The 14,190-nt window shown below is 46.9% G+C and overlaps 5 protein-coding genes across 5 annotated transcripts; all 5 read right to left on the reverse strand.

Annotated features, from left to right (window-relative positions):
- Positions 1 to 1,141: 1,141 nt before the first annotated feature.
- Positions 1,142 to 1,742, reverse strand: BO83DRAFT_379586 (uncharacterized protein). The gene is made up of 3 exons (XM_025531541.1): positions 1,550 to 1,742; positions 1,436 to 1,498; positions 1,142 to 1,375 (listed from the first exon to the last, which is right to left on the reverse strand). Exons 1-2 carry the CDS (start codon positions 1,731 to 1,733, stop codon positions 1,446 to 1,448), a joined length of 237 nt encoding a protein of 78 aa, XP_025386641.1. The 5' UTR covers positions 1,734 to 1,742; the 3' UTR covers positions 1,142 to 1,375; positions 1,436 to 1,445.
- A 3,329-nt stretch (positions 1,743 to 5,071) lies between these two features.
- On the reverse strand, positions 5,072 to 6,952 carry BO83DRAFT_379587 (fatty acid desaturase). Its single transcript, XM_025531542.1, has 2 exons — positions 6,669 to 6,952; positions 5,072 to 6,614 (listed from the first exon to the last, which is right to left on the reverse strand). Exons 1-2 carry the CDS (start codon positions 6,854 to 6,856, stop codon positions 5,183 to 5,185), a joined length of 1,620 nt encoding a protein of 539 aa, XP_025386642.1. The 5' UTR covers positions 6,857 to 6,952; the 3' UTR covers positions 5,072 to 5,182.
- Positions 6,953 to 7,868: 916 nt separating this feature from the next.
- On the reverse strand, positions 7,869 to 9,973 carry BO83DRAFT_447800 (o-methyltransferase; the record flags this gene model as incomplete). The annotated part of the gene is made up of 6 exons (XM_025536655.1): positions 7,869 to 8,530; positions 8,668 to 9,122; positions 9,176 to 9,299; positions 9,354 to 9,480; positions 9,549 to 9,777; positions 9,969 to 9,973. 6 exons carry the CDS (start codon positions 9,971 to 9,973, stop codon positions 8,181 to 8,183), a joined length of 1,290 nt encoding a protein of 429 aa, XP_025386643.1. The 3' UTR covers positions 7,869 to 8,180.
- Positions 9,974 to 11,230: 1,257 nt separating this feature from the next.
- On the reverse strand, positions 11,231 to 13,002 carry BO83DRAFT_399977 (cytochrome P450; the record flags this gene model as incomplete). Its single annotated transcript, XM_025533369.1, has 4 exons — positions 11,231 to 11,405; positions 11,462 to 11,799; positions 11,865 to 12,739; positions 12,804 to 13,002. 4 exons carry the CDS (start codon positions 13,000 to 13,002, stop codon positions 11,231 to 11,233), a joined length of 1,587 nt encoding a protein of 528 aa, XP_025386644.1.
- Positions 13,003 to 13,534: 532 nt separating this feature from the next.
- BO83DRAFT_390065 (uncharacterized protein) lies at positions 13,535 to 14,042 on the reverse strand (the record flags this gene model as incomplete). Its single annotated transcript, XM_025532839.1, has 2 exons — positions 13,535 to 13,850; positions 13,903 to 14,042. 2 exons carry the CDS (start codon positions 14,040 to 14,042, stop codon positions 13,535 to 13,537), a joined length of 456 nt encoding a protein of 151 aa, XP_025386645.1.
- Positions 14,043 to 14,190: the final 148 nt, after the last annotated feature.

A 14,190-nucleotide genomic window follows, 5' to 3' on the forward strand; every position in this document is an offset into this window, starting at 1 on the left:
TGAGAAATATGAGAAACATGAGAAACATGAGAAACATGAGAAATATGAGAAATATGAGAAATATGAGAAATATGGGGCAATATGAGAAATATGAGAAATATGAGAAATATGAGAAATATGAGAAATATGAGAAATATGGGGCAATATGAGAAATATGAGAAATATGAGAAATATGGGGCAATATGAGAAATATGAGAAATATGAGAAATATGAGAAATATGAGAAATATGAGAAATATGAGAAATATGAGAAATATGAGAAATATGAGAAATATGAGAAATATGAGAAATATGAGAAATATGAGAAATATGAGAAATATGAGAAATATGAGAAATATGAGAAATATGAGAAATATGAGAAATATGAGAAATATGAGAAATATGAGAAATATGAGAAATATGAGAAATATGAGAAATATGAGAAATATGAGAAATATGAGAAATATGAGAAATATGAGAAATATGAGTAATATGAGTAATATGAGTAATATGAGTAATTTGGGCCAATTTGGGCCAATTTGGGCCAATATGGGCCAATATGGGCCAATATGGGCCAATATGGGGTAATAGGGAGCAATAGGAGGTGATATGGGGTAATAGGGGGCAATAGAGGGCAATATAGGGGGAAAAATTATGTCACATGATTCCTATGCACCTTCCTATTCTGCATAATTTTACCACACGTATAGTATAGCTAGCATCTACTAACAGTAGAGGACCTCTTCCGTTCTTCTTATAACCAATCATTCATAATAAAGGAATATTACATGTAGAACACTGCCGCCAAATAGGCGTACGTAATAAAGTAAGAGGGAATATTCAAGGTTCATTTACACTTTAAACCCGTAAAATGAGTGAAATAGCAAGAGCAACAACGGAGGTCAATGGTAGAAGTGAGTAAATTACACATGCCTCCGAGTAGAGCTGTAAGCACTGCATGAACGAGTTCAAGACAGGCCTAAACCTCTATTTAGTTATCGTGATGAGCAAGTGCTCTATATATACTAGTATCAATTAGTAAAAGATCAATGGTCAACGATAGTAATGTTTCCAGTCTAATTTTCAGCTTATCATGATGTATTACATAGGATAAACCATGTCCCACTGACCGCCTACAACTATCCTTTTTACTCGCTAGCCCTATCTTTGATATCTTGAGATTTATCACCAAAAACAAAAATACTAATATACATTTGCGCTGTTGATTTTGAGTGGCGTTTTTCTGAAAGTATACAACAACTCGCTAACCAAGGCGTATTCATACATCGCTTCAACACATATCAGTCTGGCCAAAATATCGACAAACACAGAAGCCCCATTGAGACCAGTCCAGATAGTGGCGGCCCCGATAACATATCATGGGCGTGGGTGCAGAACTAAGACACTGGGGCATCACTATGAAGTTTGCCTACATTGTATCGGTCGGGCTCACTCACTCATGTATATCTACTCTCGAACATCCTCATCCATGATATCAGGATATTCAACCCGATGAGGTCCTTGCATCATGTCAACCCCCAGTGGCTTAAAAGTTGGGAAGGAATACCTACCTCTGTGAATTCGATAAAGAACACCAATCCGTGGTTGAATTCTTCTCATCGGATCGGCGAAGATGATAATAGTCAAGAACATGGTCGTAAAGTTGCCAGGTTCTTCACTTGATCGCACAGACCGGTTTGGCGAGGTGTGTACGGAGAACGTGAGAGAAACACGAAATGCGAGGAAACTCATCATGGGACGATGAATGATCTTGATGATGGAAGGGAGCAGTCATTGATGGACATTGGCCCATTATATAACTTTCGCATAGGTCATGAGGTGTAGAATTCTAGCCCGATGGAAAGAGTCATGGCCCCGGAATACAGCTAAGTCTCCCCATTATGCGCAACCCGAATCCGATATCTGGTCTAGAGGGCTTGATAGGCATGCGCAGACGGTGGGTTGGAGGTGGGCAATCTCCACAACCCTACAGCTCACGCATTTCTTTTTCTTACATGATACATATGGTACATGTCGGGATGACACACTTAGCGCCCGTGCGTGTGTCTCGCACCAGAACTGATGATCTCTGAGGACAAGCTAGCTCAGGCACAGTACCGCCAGACCGAACACTGGGCTCAGTTGGCTTGGTCCCACCCTGCGCCGCCGGGATTGGCATGCGGATACCTCGCGGCTATGAGATTGATGACTTCTAGGAGGCACTAAAACCCTCTGCTAAATCTTTTAAACCTTAAAAGCTTTTATCAAAATGGAGGCGGGTCTTATTCCCTTTCCGCTAATGAGTTACTATCGCTCCGGTTTCCATTCTTCTATCTAGTGAAGGAGACAACTCCTGGTGTTACGTAGAACTCATATTCTACCTATATTAATTTCCCAAGATCGGAGAGCCTTGACGGTTATCTGTACTTGGGAAGGCCACTTCTAAAATGGCAATTCGATCTACATGAATGGCTCTGCCAATGGTCACTCTAAAAGTTTACGCGGCTTTTAGTCTATCGTAAGGCGTTTTCGCCACAACCCCCAGAACAAGAGATGCCGAATTGTCTTCGGCTGTTTCGCATCCAGGTCTGTGCAAAATGGTAGCAGGTACTGCGTATGTGGTTCTGGAAAGATATGGAGCTACGGTCCTGTTGGGACGTCGGGACGCTTCGGCACTACTCCGTATCTACCTATCACCGCAAGGCTGGCGGCTGGCAGAGTTTTCTAGGAGATGTCGCTATGGGAAACGCTCCGCCTCATTGATGAATAATGCTGGCCTGTGAGTCAGGGTCATGTAATATGTTCGTATTTTACATATTAGTACCGCCTCAAAACCAAAGATAGGAGACGATAGGCGTCATTGAATCATTCAGTCTGCCTACGCTAGTTACGTACAAATATCTTTGTGGCTGCTTTAGACATATGCATAACTAGAAAAAAGGAAATTTGATCAATGCCCTTGGAAAGTCATCTGCAGAATTCTCAATAAGGAAGTGAGTAGGGGAAACCAATTCCAGGTCTCTCGAGATAATCCTAGTACGGTGTTACTGCAGAGCGCATCAGGATGCGTGCGGCAAAACCCCGGATAGGCAATAAACTATGCAGACCCATTGTCCGTGTCTTTTTTTTTCCGACTATTATTATTATTAGTATTTGGGCAAGTAGTCAGTAGCCGATTAGTCTTTATTCAAAAGTGCTTTCGAAGCATTCTTTGTTTTTTTTTTCTTTTTTCTTTTTTCAATTCGTTAACGAAAAGAAGAACAAGAAGAAGTAAACAATGACATTATTGCGAATCTAAGAGAGAAAAATAGGAAAGTAAAGAAGTAGGGCATAAGTTCAAATCTATGCCTAGACAATGCTGAGCGACACCCGGAAGCAAAACAGCCTGCTATAACAACGAAAGTACGCATCTACGATCCTGGTCATGTTTTGATCTTGAGTACGAATGACTGCAGATCACTGGAGCACCAGAGGGAGTGTGTGGGAAAAGCTGGATCCGTCGGTGTACTGGGGTCGGATTTAGCTAGGACGGAATGGCCCGTCAATCAGCTGTGGCACGAGATTGTTCCTGAGCAATGCACGTTTCTTGAGTTAGCTTACCTTCAGCTTTGCCAAGAATGAAGATTCTGTCGGTCCGATAATTTCTTTTTAGGCAGATCAACGTGTCGGTTTATGTTCATTCAGGAATTGATCCTTGTAGGAAGTGCTACAGCCTCAAAACATCATTGCTCCTTCTGTGCCAACCAACAAAACCCCTGATTATGATTGGCCTGGGCCTTGCTTGCAGTAGTCGAAAGGTTAATTTATTGCGCGACCGAGTCGTCTGGCAACGGTACCGGAGGATTAACTGTTTCACCACACCCCTCTTCGCTTGTGCTGATCGACAGGTCGGTCGGAGAGGTTTGCTACTGTCCGGTTCCACAGGGCCTTGTTCCGCTCATCGGTAACCGTGGGTGCGATTAATAGCCAACGGGTCGGATCTAGTTCATGTCCGCCAGGGGGTGGGGATCGCATTCATTTACATCTATGTTATTGGATTTTGTACTCTTCTGAATGTTTGTCTACCTCAGGTGTAAACTGGATGCACCTCCTATCGGATGAGTCCTGCCATCGACGGATGGGTCCTGCCATCGAGGATTTTGAATCTACTCATCCGCCTTTCGTAGATGTCCCGTGATAGTGAATTGGAACTGTAGGTTACGTCATTGCTCATTTCTATCGACTCCTGTGCAATATTATCGATTCCTACTCAATCCTATCATTTCTGTCTAGGTCTTCTTAGATCCAATTGGATCCAATTTGAACTTTTCCTAGTCTACTTAAATTACTTCGGAAAGTCTTCTCTTACCCCCAGCCCCCCACCTAAGCAAATAACATTGGTAGATTGTTATTTCCTATTCGGGAGGATATCCAAGATTTGTGCTTGTGTCCTATTCGGGCGGATATCCAAGTTCTGGGCTGTGTATGCTTCCTATCTAGGAGGATATCCTGGATTTGTGCTCCTTCCTTCATTTAGCTAAAGTCCCACCCTATAAGCTTTTCGCTGGGATTCCTTTCAGAATTATCGCCCGATCCAGCCAACTAATCTTCATGTCCGTACTTTTTCCATCGCCTCTCCATTTCCTTTCTCCCCTTTGGTAGGACTTTCCGGACCGTCTACACCGCCTCCAGACCCTCCCTAAATCAGGCTCAATGATATTATTCTGTACATACTTTTCTACCATATACTACCTTTGACTATTCTAATTCTTGTTTAACCTATTTTTCCTCTCCATCCAAAACAAGTTTAGCTGATTGACGAAATAATCCCCACCCTCCAAAATAGTATCTAGTCATTCATGTTGTCGCCATTTCAAACCTAGCTTCTTCTAGTTAGCTTGCTAAATTTTCTTCTGGTCGTATGATAATGCATTTTCTCTACGTATCAATCGCCTTGAGCCTGTCTACATCTGCCTAGTGTGCCTGGGTTTGTCTGTTCGGGGGCAGACCGTAGACGCGACACCCGCGTGATCTGAGCCCCTCGGACTCGGCGTTAGGGCCGAGCGAGGGAGCGGAATCCTTGTATAGTGTACCTGGTAGCCTCAGAATTTTCACCGTAACCAACAATCCATTTTCTATTCTGCTCATGTAAACTGTGACATACAACCGAAAATTCTATTCTACAATTTCCACAGCCTAGACAGTCCGTCCACGCACGCCTCACCTCACCTCCCATACAACAAATCCCCCCGTTCTGCTATCGTCCTCTGGCACTTTGCCAAGATTGCAGCCTGACGGCTAACCTCCGCCAAACTGCCCACAACCTTCTGATTACCATCTACGAACCCATACAGCGCATAAGGAATGCCCACCTCCCGACAGAACTCCAGCACAAGCTTCTGCGTCCTCCGCAGATTATGTCTCGGGACACGGGGGAACAGATGATGAATCGCCTGGAACTGCAGCCCGCCGTGGATGAAATCCAACCACTCGGGACAATCGATGTCCATGGTTGTGCGGAGCATGCGCTGGGCGAAGGCTTCACTGGGCCCGAGGTCCATCGTTGACATGGCAAAATGGGAGAGGGTGAACTGCACGTGCAGTGGCATGGTGACCATGTGGCTTATCATGACGAAGAGGAATCGGTCCCAGGCTGTCGGGATGGAGCGGTATACGAGGCCGTAGCCGAACCAGAGCCAGAAGAGAAGGTTGCCGACGATTTCGAAGTGGCGGTGCCACCAGGCTGGGCCTTTACGGGGACCTTGGCCCTGGATTAGGAAGATCCAGGATTGGACGTAGAGGTTGAAGCGGCCGAACATGAGGACGGGGTAGTAGAGGTAGGCTTGGTAGGGGACGAGACGGCTGGCTGCTCTTGTGTAGGGCATGAGGCGCTCGTGGTAGCTGGAGAAGAGGTTTCCCAGGAAGCGGTGGTTGACGGCGAAGAAGGGGAGGTGTTGGTTGTCGGGGTCATGTTCGGGGGCGTTGGTTACGATGTGGTGGACGTTGTGGGTGCGTTTCCACCAGCCCAGGGAGAGGCCGCCGATGGGGGCAGCGATGATCATGCCGATGAGGCTGTCGATGGTGAAGTTGTGAGTGATGGCGATGTGGGCGGCGTCGTGGGCGGAGAAGACGAGTTGAGACCAGAAGAAGCCGAGGAAGATGGCGCTGGTGCAGTACCAGCCATAATGGAGGAAGAGGAGCATGGTGGTGAAGATTAGTGAGCAGCGTGCGAATTCTTTCGCGTAGGCCATGTAGTTGCAGTTGTAGAGGCCTTCAGCTTGAATCTGGTCATGGAGATGTTGGTACTTTTTGATGATGTCGCCTTGGGTCGCTTCGTCGAGGGATGGGTAGCGGGTTAGGGTGAGGCTGATTTCTTCCTTGGTTTGGCTGTCTAGGAAGGTCATTGCTTCTTTGGTGTTGAGCTCGGTCGCTGCTTGATGAATTGGACTGAGGCGGCCATCTCCATTGTCAGTTGGCTCATTGTGGCCCCTGACAGAAGGACTAGGAGTATTTTGCTTGGTGTCTGAAGGTGCCTTGTCGTCCAGATACGGTCTGAACTGTCCACCCTGGATGGGAGGCACAAAATTCCGCCATCGTCCCTCTACCCGGCCGATCTGGTACCGATCGGCCATTTTGATGGTCTCCTCTGAGTGGAATCTGCCCCACTAGTTAGTTTACACTCCTTTCCTACATCATTGATCGTGTGCATACACGGTAAATTCATCGGTGGCGTCCTTGCCGACGACATGTTGGATGGTTTTGTGACCCCCGGGATGGTATGGGATCCATGAATCGACACGTAGCACTTTCTGATTAACAATGACGATCGACTGTCCTGCAGCAATTAAGCCCTCGATTTCTCGGGACGAGAGAACCTGGTCTTTCCGGGGCAGTGCCATTTTGCTGGGTTCTGCGTGGAATGCAGTCTGTGCTACTGGTAAGCAGGGGTAACCCTCCCGGCGGTAGGCAGAAACCTCCCAACGGTAGGCAGCAACTCTGGCGATTGGGGGCAATAAGTAAACGGGTGGGTTTGTGGGACAGTGCGGCTCGGGATTCGGGAGGCAGAAGACGCGTGATGGAGTAGGATCCCGCAAGTGTCAGATTTTAGTCCCAGGGGGGTCAGACGATTGCCGCCTCTTCTAAAGGTGTTACTCGCATCTGATCTCTGATTTTAGGAGCTTTTCAGATGATCCTTCGTGCGCTGCTCTGTATTAAGTGGGATAAGATGGTTTAGCTTACCTGTAAATTTGCTGATCTTTAACTCAGTCAGGTACTTAGGGCCAATTCGCTATATCCGTTATGCCGGATTCTATTGCGCTATGACTGACTTTGACGCCGCAAGACATTATACAGGAGTCCATTACAAGATCTGTTGAGGCGTAGTCACGTGCCTGGCGCTCAGGCCGCCCACAAACGACCTCTTGCTTTGTTTTGCTAGAGCACCTAGATAGTTAGCTACTAATTCAACACACTCATTTGCTGCAATTCGCGTTCGTTCGCTTGCTTTTTTGTTGTTTCGTTGCTTTGCTAGTAATTTCGCGCCTCAACAAGATCTGATTGACACTTTGATGATTGAGTACCATTATTATACCGTCTATACTAGTCTTTCCGAGAGATATCCATTAGACTACTACAATGCCGTTGTTCCGCGTGTCGGATAAAACTTGTCTATGTTGATACTATGCTGAAGGCTGCTCATTATAAAAATTGTGACAGCCAGATAACTCTCTTCCCTAAGCCCCTAGTCACTTGATGGCTTCTAGACCGACCGGTTGGCCACCAACTTACACAAACAGCTCCATCTGTCAGATTTAGTGATAAAAAAAGCCGGTCCTCCAAAATGGGCTATATACAGAGTAATAGTATTCCTACAAGCAGCCCACATATCTACTGATCTCAGCGACATACCCACTGATCCTGACAAGATTGCCTTATTACCATTTTGGCAAGGATCGGCATTGACTATCTCGATGATCTTTCCAACAATGGCCAACTACAGCTGTTCACGATGTCACCATTCCCTTATCCCTTACTAACACGGAGCCCCTTTCTTCGGATGATTCTCAAGATAATTCTTTTGCCTACCTCATACCCATACTCTTGTTGAAGTCGATAGCTAGAGAAATTGATTAGGCTTGTGGTAACATCACCACCAACACACAGCAAGATCCGATGAAACAACGCGATGAGACCAACAAACTAAAAAAAATGAACGAAGATTTTCTAAAGTCTGTCTCTGACAGTCTCACTCGCCGAAGAAGCCACCACTTCACACTCAATCAAACTCTCCGACCACCCATTAACAGTCCATACATTAACAACGCGAAACCCCGCCTCGGTCAACAACTGCCGCCATTGTGATTGAGTCCGCTCTAAACTCGCAAAGACCGACATCATGTTAATGTCCTGCGATGTTGCCTGCCAGTGCGCACCCTGTTCAGGCATAACATAATCATTGATTAGGAGCCGACTGACTCGTGGGATCATGGCGGCTCTGAGGGGTTCGAGGATTTGATGGCAGTCTTTGTCCGGCCAATCGTGGAGGATGGAGTGGAGGAAATAGGCGCGAGCTCCTGGATATCCGCAGTCAGCCCCAGTCAGCTTCGGTCAGCCATACGAGTTGGCAGAACAGGGAAAGAAGCAAATAAAAGAAACAAGGATAAAGAGGTCAATAAGATACAATAAGCGAATGAAACAAGGTGGGACATACCCTTGATAGGCTGCTCGGTGAAAAAATCATGGCCCATGGGTTCGATAGATGGATGTAGATTGGTAGCCTCAGCCAGGACTGCAGGCTGATCTTGAAGAATCAATCTCCCGGGAAGGTTCGGCCACTTGGCGCGCAACTCGCTGAGGTCGTGGCCTCTTCCACCGCCCACGTCGACCAGAAACACGTCATGCTCACCTATCGGGGATGGAGACATGAGTTGATCCACCGGGTAGAAGCCTGGGTCCATCCAGCTGGCACGACCCTGGTGGTAGACTCCCATGAGAGTGTTGAATTGCGCGCTAATGACTGGGTTATGAGCGAGAAACTCAAAAAACGAGTCGGTCGTGCGAAGGACCATTTGAAGGGGACAGTGACGGCCGTCGGAGGGATTTTGGTAGCCAGTTTGGCGAAGAAACTCAGGTATACCATTGATCGAGGGGTACATGGAGCCCGCGCTATTTATATTAGTATGCAATAGTACAGTATCATGAAATTGGAGAGGACCAACGCTGCGAGGATAGAGTCAGAATATTTCCTGTGGGCGAGTGTGAAGGAAAACCCATTAGTAGTGTATTCGCCGCGTTTTGTTTCAACGACGGCGTGGATAGCCCCCAGATGCCTCATAATACGCCCTGTAGAAGAGTTACTCTTAATTAAACAAGAAGCTAGAAACTAAGTCCACTCACCCAGCAGGACAGGGTCCGCTCCGGTGGCACTGGCCAGTTCCGGGATCGACTTGGGCCGCTTGGTCTCAGCTAGCAGGCGAAATATGCCCAGGTCGATGGCAATATTAATGGCAGCCCATCCACTGGGCTACTAAGATAGTGAATAATTGTTTCTCTCCCCTCTATAATTCACGGATAGTACCTAGAAGAACTTACGTTCCGAAAGCTCTGCCGATGGATTGTTTCTCGTGGAGTTTCGAGTGCGGCCAACAGCGACTCCGCAGCGTCTGCCAATTGAGCTCGCACGCCTGACTGTCCCAACATAAAGGCCTGACCGTGTGTGTTGATCTTTGAGATCAGACGTGGTACCTGGTCGGGGGCATTTGGGGCAATGGCGATGCGGTCGATCCCGTCGCTGTCAATCACATGGTCGTTCTGGTGCACGCTCATGTCGTTCTTTAGCTGTCGAGGGGATGCAAAAACGTAAAATCTAAGGGAGAATACGGAGCTTCAAGAAGGAGGTGGCTTGATTGATATAAATGTCTCAAACGAACTGTAGCCGTCAATATACCCATGACAAGGTTATGGACCCCCTCTTATAGGGTTAGGTGGCACGCTAGAAAGTGGAGAGCACACGACATGATGCACAGGTCAACAAAATCGTCACGAAGATTGGTCAGTGCAATGAATAGGATTCAAGAAGTGGTGGGGAGTTCAGATGTCCGTACCAACGGAATCTCCATGTGCATATGTGTAACACTGTCCGAGCGTCTGATTTATCACTTTTCCAATAATCATGAGAGATCCGCGAATTATTGCATACTAGAGGGGTCTACGGGCAGGGGGCAAACACCGCCCGAACAGAACAATCGAAACACATGCGCGATCCTAACCATAATATTCCAATATTTGATATCGTTTCTAAATAGTGTTATCTGTTGGGACAGATATATCTCCGTCTCCTGGCTGACTAGTGCGGTAAATCATTTTTGGTCTAGCGGTTAGTGCCTCGACATTATTCTATATATAGATTTATATAATACATTAATAATTGCTTTATTTTATAATACATTATAAGTTTTACATGCAAATCAGTGGCAGGAGACGCACGTTTCGAGCGTTCCGTTCAGGCAGTGTTTTCTGCCTGCCCGGAGACCTCTCTAAACACCAAATATTCGGAAGTCCATCATTTCCTTTGAGATACTCCAGCCTAACCGCAAAGTCAAATCACTAATATCTCAAACCTACTAACCCATTGCTTTATTGATTCTATGGCTGTCTCCTGTTCGGTAGATGATGAACATGAAAGCCATGTACAACTGCGCACACATAGCTAGAACATTCCCTTCAGATATTTTATTATCCGAAATTCCTTTGGCCTGATAGTTGTATATACTAAGTGACTGCAGGGGTCTCCTAGTGCTGCTACGGGAATTCCACTTAGCAGGCAATGCATCCAACTATTGCGTCCTACCATGTTCAGCCGACAACGGTCCCCTTGCAGAGCTGTGTACCACCCTCAACAACAAGCAGAAATTCTGCTAAACAAAGTACTATTTTTTGTGTATTGCATTGGAATGCCATGTGTCAGATCGTGATTGATGTAACTGAAGATACTTTGTCCTGTGTGACTGATTCATAGTAGCGCTGGCGGTACTTTACATTGATATCAACCAGCGAGCAGAGGTTTACATTCAGAGATATCCACATGCTGTAGATGTGCTGATGATAGAAGTAGTATATATCTTGTTACGTTTTTATGAACAAGAGCTGACATAACTATCACATCCATCATGACAATTAGCTACCCCCTTTATCTGCCCAGACTATCTGATAGGAGATGCCATAAAATTTCCAAGAGCTGAGTGTTCACTTTGCTTAAACTTAATCGGGCGTACCTACTCCTGAGCCAACCCCGTAATTCTCGCTTTGATGAACAAGTTTCCCTTCTCAGGATACGGCGCCCCAAAGTCTCGGGCGAATTCAATGGTCTCCTTGGGAGTGTCGACCAGCTCCATATCAAAATGGCGCATAAGAGAAGCGATAACAATGAAAAGCTCGGCAATAGCGAGTCTATATATTGAATAAGTAACCATTGGATCCGCTCATCTGTAGGCATGTTAACTTACTGTATGCCAAGGCAAATCCGAGCACCCTTGGAAAAGTTCACCAGGTACCGGTCTAATCGCTCCCCCTTTTCGGCAGCTCGAATCCAGCGTTCCGGATCGAAGTCGTGGGGGTTGGGGAAGATCTTGGGGTTCATGAGGATGAAGACGTTTGATGAGCTAAACAGGCTCTGTTGGTGTGGAGGTATTAGTAGACTGACGTCAACAGTATTGGGAAAGACGATACGTACACCACGGGGAATGACATGTTCCTTATAGACCAGTGCCTCTGTGGGAGCTACTCTGGTCATTCTGGACGATACACCTGTTGCAAGACGCATGGATTCGTTGATGACACCAGACTGCATGTCGCAAAGTTTAGTATCCAGTGTCGATAAATGAACTCGAAAATGAATATGTTACTCACCAGATAAGGCAACTTCTCCAACTCCGTGCGACTAACCCGCATATCAGGTGTAGGCATAATGGTCTTCAGTTCCTCTTTCAACTTGAGCCGAACATGCTCTTTTGTGAGCAAGTGATAGGTCCCGACAGAGAGCGCCCGCGCTGTGGTTTCTGTTCCCGCAATAGCCAAAGAAAGCCCCTCCTCCATGAGCCTTTTAGGCGTCCGCATATGTTCAGGCATACGAGGCGCAGCAATAGCATCCAAGATCGCACCTTTGCTATTACTGACCTTTTCATCTTCCTTCACGGGAGTCTGGTTCCTCTCTAGCGCTGCCGCGCTTCGCGCATACAAATCCTCTTTCTCCTCCGCTAATTTCACTGCTGGCTCACTGATCAGGCGCAGCAACCCGCGCGGCAGCAGGCTAAAGACAACCTTGATGAAGGGAAAGAAATTGAGTATGTGCATCCCTTGCAAGACCGCGTTGGCGGCTTCGCGTACGCTTTCGTTGAACCCCTCCGCGTCTAGGTTGCCCGGGTTGAACCCAAAGGCATATTGGTGGATGATGTCCGCAGTCAAGCCTGCAAACCCGGCGTCCAAGCTCACTACACTTTTGTTCTGGTACGCCTCAGTGTAGGCTTTGATGATCTTGTCGAGGCTGTCGTGGATGAGATACTCGATGTTGGAGATGGCTTGTTTCGAGAAGAATTTATTGAGAGGGGCGCGCCGTTGACGATGTGTCTCAGGTGTGACACTCGAGAAGAGTGCGCCGTCGATGTCGAACTGGGCTAATTGGACAGGGTCTTTCTCTCGCCGGCGAGCAGGAGAAGTATAGATTTCGTTGTAGTAATCTGGATCATTGATGTGGACTTCATCGGGGTTGATGCGAATGACCGGGCCTGATTGAAGATATGGTCATGAGGGGAAGACACAGAATAGTTGGAGCAAAGTAGTAGGACGTACCATATATCTTATGCATGCGTTCGATTTCCCACACGAACTTGCCACCCTTGATAACATTGTAGTAAAACTCGTAGCCGTAGGTGATAGCTGCTAGCTTCGGGCCCGGAATTTTGCGAAGTGGATGAAGGCACAGCCTATATACGCTGCGTAAAGCTTGGTAAGTGAGAAGAGCTATGCCTAGCCATGCGTATACGAACATGGTGGTGGTTGAGGGGAGGGTTAATAGTGGTTAGGGTCGTTGTCAAAGGTCAAAATTGCACCCAGGACACAGAATTGAGAGCAGAATCGAGCAGGGCTATAAATGATGGGCACCCCCGGAGACTCTGTCGACTGGTTGAATCAGTCTGCCGTGCCAGAGGGGTACAGCATGAGTCGCTAATGCAGAGCATCTGCAACTCCATTGTTAGCGTACGAACGATATATGGCGCCGTTGCGGGTCCAACTCCTCTTCCCCGCTCGTCTGGCGGAGGGAAGGCGCTCGGACAGCTAGCCACGACCAGAGGTCTTCTGGCTAATTGGCACATCTGGAAGATTGACCAGTCGTCTGTCCATTTCTCATCTTGTTTAGGCAGCGAGTTGCAAGAGGACCATGCAGGACCGGGCCGCCAGGCTCAACCCGTCCCAGCAAAGGCTAATATATTTCATGAGCCCAATGAACAGCTGAGAATTTGTAAAGTATATTACTAGTAAGACAAGGAAGTTCTCACTTTCCTGACACAGAGACCGTAAATCTAAGTACTAACGCCTGTACCATCGGTGTCTTTTGTCTCCAGGAAATGTCCATATCCGATCTGAGGGGCTTCGTCGAGTACTTCCTCAGGTGGCCAGACAATTCCTCCGCTCTGCTTCACCCAAGTGTCCACCTTTTCTCCAACATGTGTAGATCTAACATACTTCAGGCTGTTTGGCCCTTCCACATAGCCATGACACGCAACATGAGTCCCATTAGCCAGCTGACGTTCGTCTTTGTAGCAAAGTGTCACATGCGGTCCCAGGGGGTCTTTCTGAATGCGCCCTTTGATATTGGTTGTAGGATGGACTAAAGATCTATATGATCATCAAAAACTTAGATCAGAATTAGCTAGATGAATATGTATACCGAATCAGAATGGCCTTTGGGTATATCTTTCTGTCCCGTGCAGTTCTATAGGCCACTGCTACCAGTGCCTGGAGCGTCTCTTGCGTATCGGGAAGGCGGTTTTTATAGAAGAAGTACCTCACCATGTTGATCGTAGACATTTTTGTGGTTGAGCGTAGAGTCTCGTCAAACAAAGAGATGCAACGAATCCCATAAACACCATGTAAGGACAATTGCATCCTGTTGATATCCGTGATCTAGCTTGGTAGTCTTGCCTATGCTACAAGCAAGACCGTACTTGCACCTTCC

Source organism: Aspergillus eucalypticola (genome assembly GCF_003184535.1).
Source record: "Aspergillus eucalypticola CBS 122712 chromosome Unknown BO83scaffold_17, whole genome shotgun sequence".
In the NCBI taxonomy this organism is placed as follows: Eukaryota; Fungi; Ascomycota; class Eurotiomycetes; order Eurotiales; family Aspergillaceae; genus Aspergillus; species Aspergillus eucalypticola.

Excerpts from the sequence above, each read along its gene's own strand:
- BO83DRAFT_379586 (XM_025531541.1), bottom strand. The coding sequence starts at position 1,733 with ATGATGAGTTTCCTCGCATTTCGTGTTTCTCTCACGTTCTCCGTACAC. Across the intron at positions 1,499-1,549 it reads TCTTTATCGAATTCACAGAG|GACCTCATCGGGTTGAATAT; the intron begins GTAGGTATTCCT and ends ACATGATGCAAG.
- BO83DRAFT_379587 (XM_025531542.1), bottom strand. The coding sequence starts at position 6,856 with ATGGCACTGCCCCGGAAAGACCAGGTTCTCTCGTCCCGAGAAATCGAG. Across the intron at positions 6,615-6,668 it reads GCCACCGATGAATTTACCGT|ATTCCACTCAGAGGAGACCA; the intron begins GTATGCACACGA and ends CTAGTGGGGCAG.